Consider the following 25,465-nt stretch of genomic DNA (forward strand, 5'->3'; position numbering starts at 1 on the left):
TGACAATAATTTTGAAAAAAAGTGGTGAAAATTTGGGTTCAAATGCTATTTTTGAAAGAAAAATTGAAAACTGTGGGTTAAAATATAATTAAAAAAAATTATGCCACATAGGACTACCCAGTCAGTAGCCCCGATGAACTGGAATGTGCCGCGTAGCAAGACACGCTGATTCAGTGCCACGCGAGAGGTCACGTTGACAATCCGCGTACCAGTGATCGGATGGTCCGGATGCGTTCCCGCGCGCGTGGACGGTGCGGATCCGTTCCCTCCTTAGGTACGATCGAATGGTCGCGATTAAACGCGATAAATGGTTCATATTCGTTCCTTTTTTAAATACGATCGTATGGTCGAGATCAAATCGCGATGAACGGTTCATATTCATTTCTTCTTTAAACGTGATCGGACGGTCAAGATCAAATGCGATTAACAACCTAGATTTAAAGAAGATGAGTATAAATATCTCACATCACACAAAATCCAAACCCTAGCCGCTAGCTTTCCATTGGAGAAGAAGAACCAGTCGCCGGAGAAAAGAGCCGACCGTCGCCTGCCGCCGTGCCGGAGCCACCTCCGACCGTCAAAAAAAATAAAAATTCTTTTATCCACTCGAAATTTGATTCCGAGCACCTCCATGGCCAAATCGGAGGAAAAGGAACGATGGATGAGCTTAAAATCAAGGGTAAAGTCCGGCGCGCTGTCATAAAAAAAAAAACTCAAAATCACCTTCGATGAATCCCTTTTTATTTTCTATTTCGTGCGATTTTTTTACCATTTTGCTCACTATTCTATTTTTACAGATTGATCAAAGAAAAACACTCAGCTGCGAAGGTGAGCTGGCGGAGCCGCCGCACCAAAAAATTTCATCACCGATTTTTCGACCAACTGAGGCCCCAAGCGTATTTTCTCGCAAGGATGGGTATAAAACCGGTTGAAACCGATCAAAATTGGCTGAAAACGGCCAGTCCGAGGCAAACTACCGCTGCAGGCGGCGGTGCCGTCACTGGAGAACGGCGGTGCCACTATTCCAAAATTCTAAAATTAGCCAAAAAAAGTTTTTAACACTAATTTTGGGTTTTTGTGGGGTATTTTTAGGTACGTGAAACATGTTTCAATCTTCGCAGAAAAAATTTAAGAAACTCGGGGATCGTCAGTAGGCACAGCTGAAAGTTTGGTATTTCAGACATCGATTCGGGTAAGAATTTATCACTTTATTCCCTGTTATGGAATTGAAGTTTAATTATCAATAAAACGATGTTTGGCGTAATTTATAAAATTTTGAGAATTAATTACAAGTTACTAATTGAGATAAAACCAGTTATTTATTATTATTTGTCATGTTTAATCGATTACTTGATTTTACAGGTTTAATACATGATAATATACTGGAATTGGTAAAATAATTTAGTTGTATTTTCTTGATGCATGTATTGTTTGTCTTGCATTGATTTACGGTTAAATTGTGAAACTGAAAATTAAATGTAAACGAAAAATTGATTGGTTAAGTGAATGAATGAATGGTAGCCTTACTAGATATCCTGGAAGATGGTGAACGGATCGAGTATATAGGGAACCCTATCATGAACGTCGTCTCATACCGAACAGGGTATAGGGACGGCTCGTTTCACCCTCATACCAAACGGAGTATTAAGGGATGATATTTTTAGCGCTCATACCGGACGAGATACGGGGACAGCCGGTTAGTTGACAAGGTTAGATGTTGGTTCACGCATAGTGGGACATACTTATGAACCTCCATGAATTAGTGTAGGCAAATAAAAAGAAAAAGTTATTATTATTGCTTACTTGAATATGAGATTATGATAATGTTGAGCTATTGTTTTTATAGGTCGATTTTGAAAATCTCATAATGGCAAGTATGCAATAAATGATTTTATTTATGATAAATGAATTTACTTAAATTAAGATTTCTATTGGTTGTTTTTATGATTTTTACTAACCTTTATTTTATGTATCGGTGAGTAGTGTGATATATTTACTGGATTAGTGTAACTCACCCATTCATTAACTATTTTATATCAAAAGGATCAAGATCCGGATCCCGATCAACAAGATGGTTATGAATAATTTACTACCAGACTTCCTTCAAAAGCTAATAAAAGTCGTCTTAGGATACTCAGTTGTTTACCTTTCGTTTATTTCTTTAATTTTCACTTGTTATTTTAGAAGGAACATTCCCGTAACCTTATTAGATATTCTAAATTATTGTGTAAAGAGTATAAATTCTAACTCTATTATTTCGTTTCCGCATTCAATTTATAATTTATTTCATTTTAAGTTCAAAACCGTTACAATATTAATCACAAGCAATAACTATTAATTAAAAAACAAACTAGTAAATTTTGTCTAGCCTTTTATTTAAAAAAATAAAAACAATTAATTTGTAAAATTAATCATTTGAATGAATTATTAAGTATTTAATTTTAATTAATTAATTCAGGCAAAAATTTAGGCTCTTCTAAACAAATTAGGCATTTTGACGCTTTTTTTTTTACCTGGAACACTTTGATGCATTTAGTCAAATATAATCCGCCACGTTGAATTTGAAAATAATTTTTAATTTTTCAAATTCATGTTAATTATTTTTAAGCCTATATTTTGAATATTTTTCTATTTTACGTAATTTTGCATTTTTATGTAAAAATATATAAATTTCGACTAAACACCCGCTGAGAATTCTTCAAAAATAGTTCTCGTTTGTCTTCTCACACGAGATGTAGCTGCGTCCAGGGACTTCTTCTAGTTACAGAGGTAGAAACTTGAAGAAGACGAAGAAGAGAACGGGGAAGGAAGTTGCTCTGTGGGACGAGTCTGCTCTAATCGATGCCTTCAATAACGCGATGTCCAAATACAAGGTCTCCTCTCTCCTTATATCTGTTGGCTTCTGTGATTCGATTGAGAAATGAAAGGGATTAGGCTATTTTAACTTTGGATTGCTTGAAGCTTTCACGTGGAAACTTTAACAACAACGAATAAATTGATCATAAAGAAAAGTTGATGAGACTTCTTACCGGAAAGAAGAGGAATCTTCTGAATTTTTAGGAAATCAAACCTTGGCATTTTTTTCTCTGCATATTAAATTCATTTTTAAACTTAATAAAACATCTATATGCAATTCATCAAGTAAATCTATAATTTGAATAACTCCGAAGGGAACATTGTGAAACTTCTTGTGGAATTTATGTTTTCCGAATTCAAAATTTATCCCTTGAATGCTTAAGATTTCTGACAGCAGTACTTCCTCTGTGTAGATAATGCATAGCAAGGAAACTAATATGAGCTCCCCTGGAGGACTTGTTATCAGTAGCACTGAGGAAAATGTTACTGCTGATGTTAATGAGAGCAATGAGGCACTAAGGTAGGGATATAACTTTGTTGAAGCATTTTTTTTAAGGAGTATGTCACAGATTTTTTAGTAGATCAGAAAATGTGTTCTTGCTATCTATAAGTTAATATATGGGTATTATTAGGTGCTTAGTGGTTTGGGATTTTATTTACAGATTAAATGCTTTATTCTTAAGTTCTCTCATATTAATATTTTATATTTAAGTACTATAAATACCTAATAATCTCATTTTTCATATCAAGTAATGAGAATACATTATTCTGAGAGTTTTCCAAGTACTTATTTGTGTGATGAAATTATGTGTTAGAATCTTAAGTACAATTCTTAAGAAATCCTCACCTTTATACTTGAGGGATCTTAGGTCTAACTAGTTATTTTTAGGTTTTCTATCTCAATTCCATGAATATCTAAGAATCCCTATATTTACTCTGAATTCGTAAGTTGGCAAATTAGTTCTAGTCTCATCTGAGATTCCTTCTTTAATTTCTTTTTTCAGTTTGGGATAAAAAACTCTCTTTGCAGACATTGCCCTGTAAACTTCCCAAACAACTTGAAAGTGCCATTAAAGTTTTCATTTTCCAAAATCAATTAGCTCACTTTTGGTTCAATTTGTATTCAATTCCTAACTACTTGATACATATAGTAGTTATATACTATCCTTGAAAAGTAGATTTACAATATGATTTGCATGTTTGAGGTGTCTCTGCCCACATTGATAATCTGGTAGAAGTAGGTGATGTTGTTCTTCCCCTAGGAAGGACCTGGTGCATTTATTTTCATTTAGTGTAGCATGATGATCGTAATTTTATTCAAGTAATTGTGCAGCCGGCAAGTGTTTCTGTGTTTTCATATTAGTGAGTTGCACTGCTATCTAAAGCCTGATAGAAAACTGTACAATTTAATTTCAACAAATTATGAAGATTTGTTGATGATCTTTATTTTGATATTGATACTAACAAATATTCTGTCATATTCTGACTACTTATCCTTCACATTATATACACTCTCAGTTCTGAGTTATGTGTCTTCTGTTGTTAATTGTCCTATAAGAAGACAGAGAGAGACAGAACAGAACAGTAACGTTGCCTTGCCCGAGATGGATGTGGTCAAAAATCTTCCAGAAGCAGAAGAAAAGCACTTCATAGATTCATGTGCACCTCAATACAACATACATTCTTCAGAAATTTTGCCTGTGGAAGATGCCCAAGATGCACAAAGATGGTATTCTGGTTCCCAAGGGGCAGAGGACTATAACCGATTGCTCGGCCAGTACTACGAACTTGAGGAGAAAAGGCAAAAGATTCTGGAGCAGCTCAGTCAATTTGGTAGCTGGAATTACCTATATTCTGGTGATGGTTCTATTGCTTGCACTCAGGAAGTTGCATATCCTACTTCTCAGGAACATCCAACCACAGCAGGTATAGCTTCTCGTCCTGATGTTGTCTTTTCCCATTGCCCAAATGCTTGTCCATGTTTGACAGCCCCTTGCACTTCATGTCATGCTTCCTCCTCAGATGGGACCAGTGTCATTCAGCCTTCGAATGATGCTGTTGGTGCTGCAGAGCCACTCTCTCCTCTAGATGATGACATCATCAAAACAGCCATGGAAATAGCAAGAAGAGCTATATCTTCAATACAGACAAAATCTTCTGCTAAACTGGGTGCAAATAGCAGTAAGTTTTCTCTTACAAGCACTGCAGCTCCCTATTTGAGTGTCGTAGACCATCTTGAGTAAGAACGTTCATGACAAACGAACTAATTTAATGATAAAAAAGTATTAACACGATGAGGTAATTGAAATAGTAAAAGATATTATGAAAGAGATTGTTATTCCTATTAATGAAGTTAAGTTTTCCAATAATGAATCTTTTTATTAGTAGTAAAACACGACATTGCTCATGTTGAAAACAAGGATATTCTAGCTTATTTAAACTCTATAAAGACAAAAGAAGCCATACATGAAAAATCTATGACATAAACAGTTTTTTGCAACCCATATTGATTATTAGAGTTTGGTTGTTCTCTCATTTGTAGGTTTCGTCATATCTAATTGGTCCTTTGCTCCTTTATAGTCCATCATTTTAGAACCATTCTTTTTTCACGATTATCTTAAGTTTTGCAAGTTTCAATTGTTTGTTCTTTCTACTTCTATATTTTAAAATTCAAGATCAAGTTTTCACTCAGTGAAATAGAATGATCCATAAGAAAAGACAATAAATGGACATATTTCAATAATAAAAATATGTGATCATAATTTTTATGTATTATTAATGTAGTTAGCTTATTATTTGTTATTAACCGTAGGCTTGGTACTAGTGTGATTTGATTATTTTCTGTTTAGTTAGAATGCTATTTATTTATTATCTAGCAAAGTTTATTCAATTAATTAGCTTATTTTTCTATTTAGTAGGTTTTCTAGATTGACCTAAGATTTTCTATTTGGATTATACTCTGGTACACATAAATTGAGTACCCTAGATTAGTTATTGGTAGACTATTCATATGATTATTATACAAATATTGGATTGCTGATTTGATTGTTAAGAACCGAGATCTCCAATTTAGTTCTTAATGAGCTTTCTCCAAATTGTGTGCTCAATCTTCTTCATCCTATCTTATACAAAGTTGCTGGCAAAAGAAACTTAGTAATAGTTGAGTAAACCTTGGGAACATGGACCAATTGTTAGGTCATAACACCATTTCTCCTTTCCAAGTACAAAAACTGCAGTTTAACCACCTTATACATGTCATGCTCAACCGTTGAGTTCCACTGGCCCTTTTTTCTGTTAATTGGGTTTTGATGTTTCTAGGTAAACTTTAAAGATTCAGAGAGATATGGTTATATCTCTTACATTTTGTTGTATTGATCTTTTATGTATTTCCATGAATGTAGAGAAAGTGGAAAAGCAAGAAACTGTTGAGGACACGCCTTCAAGTAATGGATCTTAAACAGATCTTGATGTTGTTTTAAATGCTTGGTATTCTGCAGGCTTCTACACTTGCAAGTAATTATTCATGCCCCTGTTATCAAATGATGATTTTTTTTTTCGTAATCCATAAGATTTTCACATCTAATGAGTAGACTATTGAGGATACAAACATTAAGTGTTGGTACTTTGGCTAAAAATTCGGTTGGTGTTTTGAAGTTTTGAAGATCACAAAAATGGAATTTCCTATTAAACAAACCATTAACATGTGTTTTTAGGATGTGATCTAATAAAAAGTGTCAATTTTGAAATGTCCAATCTCATAGCTAGTCCAATTTAATCCAATTTGTAAGTGGTGAATACCCCTATCCTATATCATATGTGGATCGTGGAACCCCCACAGCTATTCAATGAGAAAAGATAGATCAGTAAGGCCCTTGGCCCTTCAAGTTTTCATCTTTGTTACTTTTTTAACCATAAATGTTCAGTTATCAGTGAGTTATCTATAGTCCTTTATGAGTTTTGGTATGTTAGAAACTCTTGGTGATTTTCCATTATGACAGGTACCTTATGGAACAGTCTATGGCAAGGAAAAAGAAGTCTTAGACATTTTCTGCAGTGGAATAGGATTCATCATTATCTCAAACTTTTACTCTGGCGTTTAAGAGAAGAATCTAATGGATTGATTACGGTGGCCATTTACCAGCCAAATTTGTTGTATACAAATATGGAAGGAAACTGGACTTGAGTTGATGTCTAAGTTAAATGGTACAGTTATTACTTAGCTAGATTTATAGTACATCCCAAGTTTACTTTAGGGACTTTTTAACGAGAATTATTTCTGGAGAGAAAGTAGATACTGATTTGGTCTATTTTTTAACTAATATCAATCCATTTATAAATTAGTTTTTAGATTTTATTATTCACCTATGTTTTTTTGCTTTCAATAGTAATAAAAAAAGTGGTGTTAGGCAAACTAATTTTGGTAAGAAAACCCTAATGATATAAGAACAAGCAAAAATAGAGTATTTCTAGAGTGTTATGTAAGTTTTATATTTTCTTCCATCATATGGCTTGTTTGGAAATGATATAATAGGCTATTGACGAAAATGTTATCTAGATTTATGAACTTTTTTTTTTGTTTTTTTAATTTATTTCTTCAGATGGGGCTAGTATTTTATCAGTACTAGAATGATATAGCATCTCATTTTATGCTGATTATTTAGGTGTTAGGTTTGAGTGACTCAGACGAAGGGATAGCCACAAGTTGCAAACTTGTACTCTCTAACGAGTCTAAAGGCAGTAACTTGTGAAGTTGCTGACTTGTCTCATCTTCTATTAGATAAAAGGTAATAGTAACCTAAAGTGGAAAATTTTTCTAGCTGTCAAAATTGCTATTGACATTTTTAACCTTTTTTTTTTATGTTTACTATATAAAGATATTAGATGTAATAGGAGTAATGGTGGTTATATGAATAAAATTTAAGAATTTCTCTCTCTAAATTCTGGTTTTTTTTTCCTTTTTTTTTCATCTTTTCTTTTTCCATTCTTCCTTCACCTTCCTCTTTTCTCTCTTTCCTTCTTTAATCTCTTCTCATTCTGTTCTATAACTATGTTACCACAGTGTTTCCTATTACTATTCCACTAGAAACTGTAAAATTATCTCAGCATGACATTGACTGCATTGTTTATATACCTATGGCTTTCGGAAGGTTCTTGTGCCATTATCAGTTGTTTGATTTATGGAATTCAATGACGGATATGACATTGAGGATACAATAATGGAGGGGAAGAGTAACAATTTTAGATGTGAAGTGCACGGTAGCCTTTATTTATTGAAATAAAATGAGGATTAGAAAAAGAAAATTACTCATGGCAAAAAATCGTGGGATAAGCCTTTCTGTTCTTGTTTTGTAGTTTTCCTTCTAAAGCACAAAGCCTTGTGCTACTTGAATTTTGACAAGAGATTAATGGCTAGAGTATTTAAATTTCTTTTTCTTTTGTAGATAAAAGGCGTTTAAGGTCTATTTAGTCAAAATAAAAAAGTTATGAGGTGTTTGAATCATTTTTAAAAATGCCAAAATTGTAAGTTTCTACTGAATAAAGAACTCCCAGGCCTAAGGTTTCTTTTTTGGGGAGTTCTAGGTAGATAATGGTACCTCTTCAATGTAAATAATTACGTACATGCCTAAAACTTAATATTAGAACATGTTATATTAAGATCCTACTTTGCCTATAGACAATCATGCGGAAAACAGTAACGAGGACAATCAACAATCATCCATTCATAAAACAAAATGGACAACTATCAAAACTAGACTTCAATATTTTAATCGGCTCTCTAAATAATAATATAAATTATGTGGCTAAGCCGCTCTTAATGAGCCGATCTAAGATTATTAATATATAAGCCATCTACTGTTTGTGTGTGTGTGTATATGTATATATATATAGATAGATAGATAGAGAGAGAGAGTATTTACTAAGTAATTGAACATCCATATACAAGAGATTATACAATCTGCAGGATTATTTTATCCCGGATTCCTCTTTATTATCTCTATAAATGTAATGTGAGGAAGCTAACAGACCTAGACCTTCACTTTTGCTGCTGCTTCTTTAATTTGATCTATTGTGAAAATGCCAAAGAAGTCATCATCTGTTATTGCATTGACAACAGCAAAAGCAACATCGTCAACACTCACGGGTGGAGCTAAGAGCAAATCAGATGCTGGTAGGGCGGCTAGTGGTTTGGTAAAGTTCTCTGTAGCTCGAAGAATTCTCTCCAAGGGTTCCCCAACCAATTCTAGAGGAATCTCAAAGCCATCTACCTTCCTTTTTCCATAAATGAAACCAGGTCGTAGCACAACACCTGTAGAAGTGCATGATGAAGAGATACAGAAACAGTAATTTACTTGTCACCAGTTAAAACATAACAAGTAGAGCGCGGACGACATGAAGAACTCCAGGATGAAGAGCCAGAGAAACAATAGTTTACTTGTGCACCAGTTTAAACATAACAAGTAGAGCATGGATGATAGGACGAGTAAGGCATGCTGGATTGTGAGTCATTTACACAGTACAAGATCGTGTATATGCATGCATCTATAAGCTCTCTAACCATATATCAAATCCATCAAATTCTTGCTTCAATAAGTTACACGCTTACTTGTGATTGGTACTAATTAAATGCACTAAAAGGGAATGCAGCAACATCCAACAAAATAATCTCTGTTTCTAGATTTTATCCTCTCTCCTAGAACAGAATTCCTGACTATGAACAAAATAGGGACTTCTCGATGCATGTGTTGACCCTAAAATTTCAGAATCCAGAATTTACCCAAGAAATACCCATAAACAAATATCACTGGCATTTTAATAACTTTCCAACATTTGCATACTTACCAGAATTTGGATATTTAGATAAAACTTCTGATTCTGCTTTTCTCTTTCCAGTGAAGTATCCAGAAGAAAGTAAAAATGATGGTAGGTTGTAGTCATGAACTGAGATCAAGATGAACTTGGGAATACCTGAAAGGCGAAAAAGAATATTTAAAAATGGTCATAAACTGAAAATTGCAAGCAATACAATGAATAACATGCATGATTGGCATGCTTGAAACAAAGAAAAAAGGATTAACTACAATTAACAAGAGGATAGGAATATGCAACTTCCGTTCACACTATTTTTTGCTTCATGCACACAAGACTAATAAAAATATTGGATATTTCATTACTTGCATTGAAAAATATGCAACGGACCAGTTTGCTTGTACTTCAAAATATGTTGAAGATTAGGAAATAGAAATTTTCATCTTCTACACATGTTTTAGTCTTGTGAGTGATCTTTCTGATGTCTCATATGATACTACTAAGATCTCACTTGCTTTCTTTTTGGATGAAAAAAAGAAATATTATTAGAGAGAAGTGAAAAAAAAAAAGCAACGGATAAGAAATCTTTCCTAAGCCAACAACAGGGAAAATATGTAAAAAACACATAAAAATCAATATAAGGCTGCAATACAGTCCCTTTGCAGTATAGATAAGAGACCATTGTTGGCCCACAAAATAAGCAAAGAGAATCATTCTGTCCCAAAAAGAAAACAAAGAAGCGTAGCATTCCTTCGACCCAGTGACCTTAACCCATTGATCTTCAAATCTAAAAGGAGATAAACCTCAACAATTCCATCAGAGTCCGAACAAACAGGGAAGTGATCTGAGATGGTTCACTGCAAGAGTTTTTGACAAATACCTACTGTCTGAAATTGACCATTCACATATAGAAAAAATAAACTATGGAGCACACAAGGTTCTACCTCTGATTAAACCAAGTCCATTTATCCACCACCAGGGATGGATCCAATTGATGTAGCATATCTAAAGTTTCACGGAATTCATCAGCAGAAGTCTTGGAAAAGTGTTGTCCTGATTTTTCATGTCTGCGTAGGATATCATATTAAAAATATCTCTCACAGCCAATGGAAGATCCCACTTTGATTTATACATCTCCAGATCCTCCCACGGTTTGACCCTCTCTCTACCCTCACCTCCGTTGTACACCCAGTAAACACACACCTCCATTCCTTCCATTCCTTCTATTCTCAAAGAGACGCAAAATAGAGTAAACCCCAAGTAATACCTCAAGGCAATCGAGCATTCCATCATTTCATAAAATGGCAATCACAATCGCATCAACAGCCTCATTAGCAGGAAACTCCCTCTTGACGATCTCTTATTCTTCCAAATACTTTGAGTGATGGTGGTAGCAAAGGAGTTCACCTTTATTTCCTGCAGAGAAATTACCTCGAATTTCTATCTCATCATATAACTCCTGATCAATGATCTTTCTTGGGATCATTGATCACCTTAACGTTTCAAAAGATAATTTTTCCTAATATTGAGTCTGTTTAAGAATCACCCCCTCTGCCTTCTTCTCTCCCTTCCTCGAGTTATCATAATTTACCGCCAAATACAACTTCCCCAACTCCCTAGTTTTTCTACCCTCTATTTATTCTTGCCCGAAAGCTTTGGTCAAAATCACCTTATCCTTTCTCCTTCTTTCAATTTCTTAGAATAATATGGCGGTCTGTTCTTCAAGACCTTCAAACCTAACCCCGAGCATCCTGCTACTACATTGAACGTTCTGGAGCACCCACACTAAACTTTCTTCTTCATGCAGCCCACTCCAGCTATCCATTTGCATCCCCTTCCACCAGTGCTACCTATTGCATTTCAATCACTGGTCCCTAACTCCCTTCATTTGCAGTAATCTCAGCCAACCAGAGGCAGTGGCAAAATAGAGGTCCTGCTCGAGTCCTCAGTCATATTGCACAATGCTTCACGTTCTTCCTCTCCTATTGGTGTCTCTATCTCTGTTACTATCCTTGTCATCATAATTCGATTCTGACTCCCTCACGGCTTTCCTCACGTCGGGCTAAGCACAATTCTCTTCTTCTTCCCTAATTCTCATATCGGATTTTGTTCCAGGCACCTGTGGGTTGTAAGTACCCATTTGTGTTTGGACTCAACCCAATTGCTTGTAATCCACTTCCCCTTCTCGACCCAGGAAAATTTCACCTTCTTTACAGCCTCCTCCTTCTTCGTGAACTCCCTGGGTTGAGGCCCACTCAGCAACACTTTTCTCCTAAAATGATGCCCCCTTCTTGTGTTCTGATGAAATTTAAATTTCACCTAACCCATCTTGAAATTGGGGCGATTCTTCCGTACCTGAGTCCCTTCTCCTCTCCCCTCCTTCACAACCTCAGCAAAGTTCTTTCCTCCTCTAACCTCCAGCCTAACTACTAGCAATATATTACAACTCGGACACTGCAAAGAGCAAGGGACAGTCGTTTCTTCTACCATCAAGCAAATCTCCACCCTTTTGGTGCTTGTTTATGCCTCCTGCTGCGAAGTGCCTTGAACACTCTCTGCACCATTTCAAACGGTGCCACCATCATCCTCCACCATCCTCCAGCCTATAGTCCCTCTGAAATGAAGATGTGCATGATCTTCTCCCTTCTTCTCAGTGATCACCAAATATTCGCTCCTTTTGTTGGCTCCCATAACCACCCGCAATTCATACTCCCTGTTGGGCATGTTCCTCCCTGAAAACTTCCCTCCTTTCATAAATAAAATTCCTATAGTGCTCCCAGTAACTATTCAATTTCATCACCCCGAAACATGATGGTCGACCAGAACCCTCTCCCATTTTCACTCACGTGTATACTTTCTCCTCTCTTCTAACCTACCCTATGTCAAAGGATTTGTTTTTGATGACTAGAAACCTTTTGTGAAAGAGCCATGTCCCCCTCATGCTGTCGCTGAAGGTTGCAAGGAGGAAGAGGGAAACATGTGCATCCACAGCTTTGTTCAACCTACTTCCATACAAATACTCTCCATATAGTTAGCCCCTCCCATTCGTACAAATGCTCTGGAGTTCTTCTATTTTTGTTAATCGAGAAAAGTTGACTTAATTATACATCAAATATGTAAATTATAACTAATTTCTACATGTCAAATAACTAATATCTTTAGGTTGAATGTGAATAAAATAGATTTGGACCAGACACAATGTATATTCTTCCTGCAAATCTAATCTTGGATTGACTTTAAGGTATCTTGACAAAGTGGCAGCAGAGCCCTTAAAATCCAAGAACAAATTCGCTCCAACTGTTTAAAAAAAATTTAAGAGAAATTACTGCAAGTTATCAACAATGACTGTCACCGTTTGAAAGTCTCTCAAAGATTATGCAACCATCGTCCCTGATGGTTCAAGTAAATTTGTCACTCTGCTTTTCTCTTGAAAAGGGTCTCGGTACTCACCCCTAGGCCAAAAGAACCACAAGGCAATAGCAAAACTACTATGGGTTCACAAAAAATACTACATTATACCACATCACCTAGACCCGCTCCATTCAACCCTCTCGAAAATCCAATTGCCACCAATAGAACCCCCACAACACACCAGGAGGCTCATACTTGAAACCTCTAAATCCACGTTACAATCTGCCAATACTAAAACTCTCACACAAAATTCCTCAAACTTATGTTTTCCATGTGTGATAAATAACATCCCCGAGCATTGATGCAAAAATAAACGAGTCATGATGTTGGAAGATGCTAAAAAGAGTGGGGAGGAAGGGTTTGAGGAAAATGGAGATGAAGAAAAAGAAGATGCGAGGACTATTTTCCTGCAACTATTAAGGGTCATTAGCATGCCAATATCATTCAAATCCGAGGGTTTATTTGGACACCATCAATTGTAATTTTGATTGATAGTAGTGGTCCTCACAAATTTTTGGATGAATGGGTGGTCAGGTGAATCAATGGTCGGTTGGTAAGAACTAGGCCCTGAGGTGGTGTTTGAAATACTTTAACTCTCTGCTGTTTTATTTTGTCCATATGAGGGTGATCCTCGAGAAATTTGGTGGTATGTACTACAGGGACTAATTGATCAAACAAAACTGCAAACATTATCTAGCAATACCTTGGAGAAGATGATAGAGAAGGGATGGGATGAAAACATGGGGGCTAATCTATTGCTGAAAATGCTATCCAACAATACCAAGAAGATAATAAAGAAGGGATGGGATTACAAATTGTGAATAAAAATTCCATCTAGTTATCATAACGACTAAATTCCATTTAGTTACTATCATGTGCTTCAAATGAACTCTGCACTTAAATCTAAATTTAATAAAATATGCATTTCTGCAGGTTATATCCACAAAGGTTGGAATCATGTACGTGAAAGCATTTCATCTGCATTTCTTAGCTAACTTTTAGTAGCACAAGAAAGAATTCTAACTCCATGACACCTTGTCAATAAACAATTTCATTTAGTTACAATAACTACTAAATTAAGGTAATAAAAATCACAACATCACACGTTGGTAGCTCTTGGTACCATAAGTATTACTTAGTTGACTGGGACAGAAGTGTTTGTTCTGTGTTTGGAGCCATAAGAAATTAATTAGAACAACATAAAATAACAAAAATCAAGTACATAAAATTGTTCTTAATTTATGGTGGGACTAACTTGTTCCACAACTTTGTACAAAACTAAAAATGTTAATATAACTAAATATTCTTACAAATTTCTCTTATTTCCCAAATTACCATTTTCTCTCATACAAAACATAACTTAAATTTCTTTTTAGATCTTTCCTAACTTAAATACTCCAAAACATCTAAAGTGTTTTTCTCTTTCTAGAAGTCCAACTGGGCAAAATCTCTTAACTCCTTTTTTTCCATTCCATGAAGTTTTTAATGACAGGTGATGATTTGTATTATTTAGCCAAAAATATATTGCAAATGATGCTTGTTTTTGTATGTAGTGTATATTTATATAATACGCATCCTAATTTCCCTGAAACGTAACATGTATACGTACACATCCTAATTTCCCTGAAATATAACATGTATTATGCAAAATGGTTAAATCATATTTGTGCTTTATATATATATCCATATGAATACAATATATATAGGCTTATATAAATAATTCACTGTTACTTTAAGATTAGTTATAATCAAATTAAAGAGTAATTATTGATTATTCTGTCTATAAGAGAAACCAAAAATCAAACATGTTTGAGTATAAAGAGTAATTTCACCATGCACTGTATTCTTATTTTTCATTAGGTACAAACCATTTACATATTTGTTCATGCCAATCATGTACACCAAACACACCAGTATGAATGATCTTGTTCTACACAACAGTTTTTAGTACTATCATATTTTGTTCGACTATTCACCAAACGCTACCACTGAAACAAGTAAAGCTTCTGAAACCAAGAATATTAGATGGATACAAGTTTGCCCCTCCTTCATACCACTTTAGAATAAGATGTTTTCACCAGTAAACAACCAAGAATCCTCTCCCTTGAGTCCTCATTATGTCCTGAATAACACCAACAAACCTGAGGCTCTTATGCCAAGAATTAGTAGCACTAGTAACATTAACCAGGGAACTCAGTTTAGCTATTGTTAGAATATCATAAAATATATCACGAAATATTCTTATGTACTTATTAGTTGATTTCCTAACATTAATAGGGTGATTTATTCTTCTCTCTATATATATACCCCTAACTCTATGTAATGAAATGTGTGTAAATATTCAGAATTTTTTCCTAAATCTTACATGGTATCAGAGCTAGAGTTATAGTTAAGGTTTTAGGAGTCAAATTACATCAGATTAAAAGAAGGGTTGAACAACCCATTCCCGGTGCCGGAAGAAGACAACCACCGATCTCCGGCAAGTTCAAAGTGCGTTCACCACAGTGGTGCACGCAGGATAAGCCAAGGAAGCAGTTCGCACGACGGTTTGAGGCTGCGTGCAGCAGGATTGCCAGAGGAGAGCATATCTATGCATCTTGGGTTCCCGTTCGAGGAAAGAAGGCACAGAGGAATTCAATCGGCCGGTTCTGTGCACGAAACCAGAAGGCCAAAGAAGGGAAAGCTGCAACGAAGGAGATCGCGCGACAGGAAGCAATTCTCCGTTTTCAGGCGCCATTTAGGGCGTTTCCGCGGGAGCTATTCCGGATTAGGGTGTGTATTAGGGTTCTGTGGTGATTTCCAACTGAAAGGAGGCATTTTGGTGATTTCCAGCGGCGGCGCGTGGTTATCCAGGATGATGCATGAACTCCGGTGATGGCAGTGTGGTTCTCTTTGTTTCCGTGTGTGAAGAAATATTCTGTTTTCTCAAAATTTCTGACTTATTTGCAGTGTTTTCCAGGTATTTATGACCGTTGTGTTTTAGGTATTCTGAATTGCATATTTTTTGTAATTCCTGAATTGAAAAGAATATTGTCTGCTACTACTGTCGTGAACAAGGACGTATAAAACAATATTATAAAAAATTGTAGAATTGCAAGATACAGACCACTAATATTATTGTTGCTACTGCTAGCTCATCTTATAAGAGACCTGTTATGATTTCAACTGACGAGTATGCTAAATTCACTCAGTATCAAGAATCTTTAAATAAATTTTTTACTCTTACTGAATCAAAGAAAAAATGTTTTATCTTTTCGAACAAATAAGTGATTGATTCTGATACTACAGATCACATGACAAATAATTCTAATATTTTTTCTAGTTTTCAACCACACAAAGCACATTTTTCTGTAACTATTGCTGATGGGTCAACTTCTAACATTATGCAATCCAGGACTACAAAACCAACTTCATCTATTACCCTGTTATCTATATTAAGTCTACCTAAACTTGCCTTCAATCTGATTTCTGTGAGCAAGTTAACTAAAGATTCGAATTGTTATATTACATTTTTTCCTTATTACTGTGTTCTTCAAGATCTTACGACAACATAGATTATTAGTAAAGGAAATATATCATATGGTCTTTATATTCTTGATACTTGAGTGTCTTGGTCGGTTCTCTTCTCTAGTATTACATCTCTATTTGAAGTATATTGCCAATTAGGACATTGCTTTCTACTTGTGTTGAAAAAGTTATGTTTCCAGTTCCATCATATACCTTCGTCGGATTGCAAACCATATCAGTTTGCAAAATATCATCGTACTCCGTTAAGTCCAAGAGTTACTAGACGAGTTAAGTCTGTTTTTAAGTTGACTCATTCTGATGTTTGGGGTCCTTATCATGTTGCGTTTAAAACAAGTTTTAAGTATTTTGTTAATTTTGTGGATGATTTTTCTCGAATGACTTCAATATATTTTATGAAAAATCGTTCTGAATTATGCTCTCATTTTTATGCTTTTTGTGCTGAAGTCAAAACACAATTCAATATTTCTATGCATGTATTAAGAAATGATAATGCCAAAAAATATATATCAGACTTATTTCAGAGCTATATGACTCAATACGGGATCCTTCACAAATTCTCGTGTGTTAATACACCATCTCAAATTGGAATCGATAAAAGAAAGAACAGGTATTTACTTGAGACAGCTCGAGTCCTTTTGTTCCAAATACAAGTCCCTAAGCAATTCTGGGCTGATACTGTTTCCACAGCTTGTTTCTTAATTAATGTATGTTATCTACAATACTTGATGGAGATACTCCTTACAATCTTCTTTTTCCAAACAAATCTTTGTTTCCGATGCAACCTAAGATTTTTGGTAGCACCTGTTATGTGTGAGATGTTTGACCTAATGTGGCAAAATTGGATCCAAATGTTCTAGCATGTGTATTTTTTGGGATATTCTCATCTTTATAAAGGATATCGGTGCTACTCTCCATATCTCAATAAATATTTTGTATCAACTGATGTGATTTTTTCAGAGAATACATCGTTCTTCTCCTCATTATCCAAGTCTACAATTCATGGGGCAGACGATGAGTGGCTCATTTATAGTTTCACACTAGGTGCCTCTGCTGAGCAAACAAATAATAATATTTCTCTACATGATGTGCCTCCAATCTTACTTGAGCAAGTTGATGATAGTGTTAGTGTGCCTCCGACTCAAGTACCACCACCGATTGTTTATATTTATTCCAGAACACAACAAACTCATGATATATGTCCTATACCAGGTCCATCGTCATCTGATTCTACCTCACAGGACCTTGATCTCCCTATTGGTCTTCGTAAAGGTAAACATCAGTGCACCATTCCTCAGCCAATTTATCTCATTGCTAATTACATTTCATATGACTATCTGTCTCCCTCGTCTACTTCTTTCCTTACTTTTATAGATTCAATTTGCATATCTAAGACAGTTAAGGAAATTTTGAATCATTCTGATTGGCATAATGCAATGCTTGAGGAGATAAATGCTCTCCATGAAAATCATACTTGGGATTTAGTGGATCTACCCAAAGAAAAAAAGATCGTGGGGTGCAAATGAGTCTTTTCAGTCAAAATAAACTCAAATGACTCAGTAGCAAGACTTAAAACCCGACTTATAACAAAAGACTATGCTCAAACTTATGGGTTGATTATTCTGATACTTTTTCTCCATTGGTGAAACTTATATTTGTCCACTTATTTATCTCCATTGCAACATCTCACAATTGGCTCTTACACCAGTTAGATATCAAGAATGCATTCCTTCATGGCGACCTTGTAGAAGAAGTGTATATAGAGTAACCACCTAAGTTTGTTGCTCACGGGAGAATATAGAAAAGTTTGTCATTTGAAGGAAATCTTTATATGGGCTGAAACAAAGTCCATGACAGAGTGTGTATTCTATATGATAATGAGTTGAAAAAGAAATTCGTGACAGATGCCCATATCTCAAAATTTGTCATACATCCCGGAAGCATTAAAATGTATCAAAATATGCGACTCCGATTTTGGTGGAACGAGATGAAAAGAGATATAACTGACTTTATTTCTAAGTGTTTAGTACGTCATCAGGCCAACACAGAGCATCAACGCCCGGGTGGGCTACTTCAGCCATTACCAATTCTGAAGTGGAAGTGGAAACATATCATCATAGATTTTGTGACAGGATTGTCTAAGGCACGCTCAGGACATGATATCATCTGGGTAATTGTTGATCGGGTTACAAAATCTTCCTACTTCTTGGCCATCAGAATAACCGATTCCTTGAACAAGTTGTCAAGAATGTATATCTGAGAAATAGTCAGGTTACATGGAATGCTAGTGACAGTAGCGTCCGATAGGGACTCAGGTTCATTTCTCGGTTCTGGTCTAGCTTTCAACAAGCTATGGAAACAAAACTGTCATTTAGTACTGCATTTCACCCTCAGACCGATGGACAGTCAGAAAGGACGATCCGCACACTTGAGGATATGCTTCGAACTTGTGTTCTTGACTTTGGGGGGGCCATTAAGATGATCATCTACCCCTGAGAGAGTTCGCCTACAACAACAACTACCAAGCAAGTATTGGCATGGCTCCGTATGAGACATTGTATGACCGCCCATGCAGATCGCCGATCTGTTGGGAAGAAGTGTGTGATAGAAAACTGTTCAGCCCAGACCTTGTACAGGAGACTACAGCCAAAATAGTTAAGATCAGTAAGAACATTCAGACAGCTCAGAGCAGACAGAAGAGTTATGCGGACACTTGGAGGAAGGATTTGGAATTTGAGAAAGGCGATCGAGTGTTCCTTAAGGTCACTCATTTCAAGAGAATCAGTAGGTTTAGCAAAAGGGGGTAACTAAACCCCCGGTTTATTGGGTCATTCGAGATCTTAGACAAAATTGGTACCATCGGCTACAAACTGGCCCAGCCTCCAGAACTTTCCAGGTTCTATAATGTGTTTCATGTGTCCATGTCACGCAAGTACAACTCGGACCTCTGACGTCTTGACCCACGAGTCTCTTTCATTTCAGGAAGATCTGTCCTACGAAAAAATACCAGTAGGTATTGTAGACCGAAAGAGCATATTACTCCACAACCGAAAAATTCCCTTTATTAAAGTCATATGGCAGAATCACACAACGAGAGAGGCCACATGGGAACTAGAATCAGACTTCAGATCCCAATATCCCCAGCTGTTTGATTTTGAGTGAGAGAGACAAATTTGAGGGAGTAAATTTCTTTTAAAGGGAGAAGAGTTGTAATGCCCAATTTTAATTTAAATTGCATAAATTAATTTATGCAATTTTTTAAATTTTTTTTTAAAATTTAATGTAAAAATAAAGGAAATTTGATGGAGGATGAAATTAAAAACGGTTTTGGAGAAAATATGTGAAATTTTGGTTCTGATTATATTTTTGAAAGAAAAATCGAAAAACAGGGAGCCAAAATGCAATTTAGAAAATTTATGACACGCAGGATGCCCGATCAGCGGCCCCAATAAACTAGGACGCGCCGAGTGGCAACGGACGTTGACGCGGTGTCATGTGGGAGGCCACACGGGTGATCCGCGTGCCCGCGATCGAACAGCCCAAATCCGTTCCCATGCGCACGGACGGTCTGGATCCGTTCCCTCCCTAAACGCGATCGGATGGTCAAATTTAAACACGATCGAACGGCCTAAATTAAATCGCGATGAATGACTCAGATTCACTCTCTATTTAATCGCGATCGGACGGTTCAAATCAAACACGATGGACGGCCCATATTAAATGAGGACGGATATAAATAACCCTTTTCACACCAAACTCTAACCCTAGCCGCCAGACACCCTCGCCGGAGAAGAAAACCCAGCCGTCGGGAAGGAGAGCCGCCGCTACCTGCCGCCATGCCGGAGCTACTTCCGACCGCCAAAAAAGGTTGACCAGAGCAAAACACCCAACCGCAACGTAAGCCGGAGGAGCCGCCGCACCGAAAGCCCCGCCGACAGTGAGTTTCGATTTTTTGTGTTTTTTCGGCCAACCGATACCCCTTAACGTGTTTTCTCGCAGTGGTTGATGCAAAATCGACCGAAAACAGCCAACCTGAGACAGATTGCCGCTGCAAGCGGCAGCGCCGTTGCCAAAACACGGCGGAGCCGCAGTGCTGGAATTCCGAAATTGGCTAAAATTGGGTCCTGAGACTGATTTTGGATTTTTTTAGACATTTATGGGTACTTATAACGCGTTTTAATTCCTGTAGAAAAATTCAAGAAATCCGGAAACCACCAATAGACGCAGTCAACAAGTTTCGCTTTTCAGGCATCGAATTAAGTAAGAATCTTTCACCATATTCTTTATATGGAATTGAAGTATAAATAAATAATAATACGATATTTTGTATAATTTAGAAAATATTCATAATTAATTACGGGTTATTAATGAAACCGGAACCGGAAATCATCTATTGTTGATTTCATTTAAATTATTTTACAATTAATTGTATGATAGTATTTCATTAATCAATTTTATAGTTTTAAATGCACGTATTGTTTGATTTATGTGATTACTATTGAATTGGAAAATAGAAACTAAAGAAAAACAGAAAATTGTGTGATTAAGTGAATGGATGACACGACAGCTTTACTAAGTATCCTGAGAGATGGTGGACGGACCGGGTACAATAGGGAACCCTACTGTGAACGTTGTCTCACACTGGATAGGATATCGAGATATGGTAATTTGACGTTCATACCGGACGGGATATGAGAACGGTCCATTTCACCGTTATACCAAACGTGGTATTGAGATTTAGTAATTTGGTACTCATACCAAATAGGGTATGGGAACAGCCCGTTAATTGAGAATATTAAACGAAAGGGTTCACACGTAGCGGGGACATCAATGTAAACCCCTATGGATACTAGCAGACTTATGGAAAGGGACAGTTTTTGTTTAATTTATGGAATATGGATTTTTAATGTGTGCATGTTACCGATGGCATATGAAATCATGATAAGTGTTATGTTGTTGTCTCTATAGGTAGTTTTTATAAATCTCGCTGCGGTAAGTGGGCGGTAAATGATTTTATTGTTAATAAATGAATTTTTGTTTAATTAAGTATTCCATTAATTATTTTAATTTTCTACCAACCTTCATTTCTGTGCCGGTGAGTAGCGTGACATTCTTATTGGGTTAGTGTAACTCATTCCTTATTTAACCATTTTAAATCAAGAAGACCAGGATCCAGAGTCCGATCTACAAGAGGGTTGCGAGTAAGATGCTAGTTTATTTATTTCTTGCTTATTTCCTTATTTTTTTGTATTTCTTTCAAGATGGTAATTCTCGTAGTACTATTTGCTACTTTAAATTATTATATAAAGAATGTAAACCCTAACTAATCATTTCGCTTCCGCACTTAGGTTATTATTTATTTTCTTTGAAATTCCGGGGATGTTACACACATTGAATGCTTTGCAGATGCTGATTGAGCTGGATCTAAAATTGATTGAAGGTCCACTACAGATTATTATGTTTTCATTGGTGGGAACCTGGTATCATGGAGGAGTAAAAAGCAGATCGTTGTATCCCAATCCAGTGCAGAGTCCGAATACAAAGGTATGGCCTAGTACACATGTGAAGTTTTATGAATACAACACCTCTTAGTGGAAGTGGATTTGAATCCCATATTACCTGCAAAACTCTGGTGTGATAATTAAACTGCTCTTCATATTGTCTCAAATTCGGTGTACCATGAAAGAACTAAACACATTGAGATTGATTATCACTTCATTCGTAAGAAAATTAAAGAGAACTTAATTTTCACCGGTTATATGAAAACAATGGAACAATTAGGAGATATATTCACAAATGCTTTAAATGAAACCCAAATTGAATATTTTCGTAACAAGACATGATCAATATCTATATTTCAACTTAAAGGGGAGTGTTAAACTATCACAAAATATATTACAGAATATTTTTATATAATTATTAGTTGATTTCTTAACATTAATAGGATGATTTATGCTTCTATATATAAATCCCTCTTCTATGTATATATACCCCTAACTCTATGTAACGAAATGTATGTAAATATTCAGAATTCTTTTCCCTAAATCTTACAGCTACCACTAAGCATAGTAGTGTTAAATCGGGCCTCATGGTGAGCGAATGCCTGAATAACAAAGCCAATAAGTAAAACATGGTAGTTGCATTCATAACCAGGTGTGCCCTATGAGAGAGTTAATATTTGAGGATAAAACATAAAGAAGGAAAGAAAAAAGTTCAACGTGATCCTGACAGCACTTACCAAAATCCTTTGCAGCATTCACTGCCACAACATTAGCCTCGCCGTTAATCCTTTTCATTTGTTCCTCATTGCCAAAGCCTCCAATTGTTGAAACCACCGCTGTAGCCCCACCAAGCACTTCATCCCAATTTACATAAAAAACATCACCTGCATGATAAAGAAATAAATATAACAATCTGCAACCAACAAAACATAGTTCATATGAGAGCCAAACCACCAAGTAGAGCTCATAGATACATATTACCTACTCGGGATTCATAAGCACAAAAACAATTACTGAGTATTTACAAACAAACTTAAAGCTCATAAGGATCAATGCTGAGCTTAAAAAAGATTTAGTCAGAGATAAAAGAACAATTTCTTAAAAGTTTCACTCCCTTATTATACAATCAAGTAAAAAACAATTATGCAAGTGAAGAACAGGATTCATCTAGCTAACTAGAAACTGGAAAAGAGTCAATGCTTGAACTGCTTACAAAATAATTGAAGCTAAAACTTTTATACTGTACTTCTTAAAAAGATAACTGAGTTGTTAAGAGTTGTTAAACGGACTATTTATTCAATAGAGCATTAGGAATTGTACATGCCTGGTATCCAAGTAACCTGATCAACCCATGAACCTGGGTAAGTAGGACGGCCTGACCTGAGAAATTATTAGTTTCAGCATCCAAATTGATTGTGACAATGAGATAGTAAACGAATTACTAGAATACCCCAATAAATGACCTCGTTACAACGATCTCCATTATGGAAATACAATACAGATTATATAGCATTTCTTGCACCTGCTAAGGCTTGTGACTTCTATGCCCTTGGACACTGCAGCCTTGCAGATTGCAGAGCCAACAAAACCACTGCCTCCTAAAACAACGACCTAAAGAGAAAAGCAGGTTGGTAAAACATCTTTTGATTAAAAGTGACAGAAAATGCATATATTTATTTTTATGATCTAATCATAGAAAGATTAAGATTACAATCTAGTCATACCCGTTCAGATTTAACATCTGCCACAATATCTATTGTGGACGATATAGAGTCCTCCTTCACGCTTGCATCTGAATATCTACACTTTAGACCAAACTTCCAAGAGCTGCATTTATATTGAAAAAAATCATCAGCTTCAGTCTCAAACCATAAACCTTTCATCATGAAAAATAGCGGCCCAAGCAGACAAATTTAACAATGCATTAGTCTTCAACTTCAATGTTTTCACTAATTTTGTTTTCCAGGGTCCAAGTAGACAGAAACCTGTGCTAAAATTGACGAATATGATGGGTGAACCATATAACTCTTAAACTAAGTTGGACAATGAATTTGGGCAAACAAGAAAACAGAGAAAGCAACATGACTGATTATAAAATAGATAGAAGTACAGAAACAGTTAAGAAAAATGACTCTTCATTCTCTTGGCCCATTCATAGTTGAGTTCCATCCAACTTCGGTGCCAGAAAAACGAAAGCCTCTATTCTTTCCAGCTTATGAAATCTTCAGAAAGAAATAATCTCACAAAAACAAGTAGAACTTTTAGATGCTTCCATATTCCCATTTCATGTGACCACAATACTCAATATCATAACAAATCAACAATAGGAAGTTAAATTCACTGCAGCTAGAAATCTTGGCAACTAATTTAACCATTATAAACTGCTAGTCTTATCACCCACCTTTATCATTGCATTAACTGTGAACAAATTATCAGTTAATTTTCACCATAGACGGGCAATTTTCACTGTACACTGAATTTAAATCCAACAGTTGAAGCCCTTTCTTCTCGGAAACTCAATATACTAGACCTCTCAAAAGATTCACAAATTAAAAAAAAGCGCAACAAACCACAATTCAATATGTCGAGGTAATCAACTCTTGATGAAATATATACATATACATGTGTGTACATAAAGGGATAGAGTGAGAGAGAGAGAGAGAGAGAGAGAGAGAGAGAGAGAGAGAGAGAGAGAGAGGAGCACCGGTTCGAGAAGGACCTAGTTGGAAGGGAAGCTGTTGAAAGTGAAGATGGAAGCTTGAAAATAGTACTGACAGGCGAGAAGGATGTCATTTTGAACTGAGCTAATGTCTCCATGAGCAGCAGAGCAAGTAATATTCCTTCACGGAAAGAGTGGATTCGTTCTTAATCTCAAAAAATGGAAACAAATTAGGCAGGTTTTTCAGCTTCGTTGTCATTTTCTTTTTCTGGTAAATGATTTTTTGGTTTTTTATTTTCTTGCCTGAGGATACAAGTGTGCGTTTTCGGTTCGGGCCATAAAAGTTTGATTAGATTGAGCCAGACTAAATAATACTTTAGATTCACATATTAAAAATATATTTTATTAAATTAAAATCACATATTTTTTAATTTATTGTTATAAAATATAAGCTTGAATATATTTTTTATTTATATATATATATATATTTTTTCGATTTAGTTCCTACCATAATTTTGTGTTGGTTCAGTATCCGCAATTTGAATGAGTTTAATACATTTTTAGTTGTAGCATTTGATACCATTAATGTAAGTGATATAAATTTACTAATTTTTTTTGAACTAACTGCCACATATTGTCTGATTTGACAGCTGCATTAGATTTTTTTTTTGTCATGTTATTTTTTTGGGTTATCATTTTTAAAAAT

General features: G+C 35.7%; 1 protein-coding gene and 1 pseudogene across 2 annotated transcripts; one reads left to right on the plus strand and one right to left on the minus strand.

Annotated features, from left to right (window-relative positions):
• The first annotated feature begins 657 nt into the window (after positions 1-657).
• On the plus strand, positions 658-6,897 carry LOC148267377 (uncharacterized; annotated as a pseudogene).
• A 1,857-nt stretch (positions 6,898-8,754) lies between these two features.
• Positions 8,755-25,037, minus strand: LOC110806601 (NAD(P)-binding Rossmann-fold superfamily protein). 2 transcript variants are annotated; one of them, XM_022031516.2, is made up of 7 exons: positions 24,820-25,037; positions 23,825-23,927; positions 23,623-23,711; positions 23,425-23,480; positions 22,838-22,984; positions 9,697-9,822; positions 8,755-9,163 (listed from the first exon to the last, which is right to left on the minus strand). In XM_022031516.2, the coding sequence occupies exons 1-7, from the start codon at positions 24,915-24,917 to the stop codon at positions 8,883-8,885; spliced, it is 900 nt and encodes a 299-aa protein (XP_021887208.1). In that variant the 5' UTR covers positions 24,918-25,037; the 3' UTR covers positions 8,755-8,882. The 2 variants fall into 2 exon arrangements, with proteins under 2 accessions (XP_021887208.1, XP_021887207.1); XM_022031515.2 differs by having other exon boundaries at positions 24,805-25,035.
• Positions 25,038-25,465: the final 428 nt, after the last annotated feature.

The sequence above is a fragment of the Carica papaya genome, chromosome 3 (assembly GCF_054855325.1).
Source record: "Carica papaya isolate Zhongbai chromosome 3, ASM5485532v1, whole genome shotgun sequence".
Classification (NCBI taxonomy): Eukaryota; Viridiplantae; Streptophyta; class Magnoliopsida; order Brassicales; family Caricaceae; genus Carica; species Carica papaya.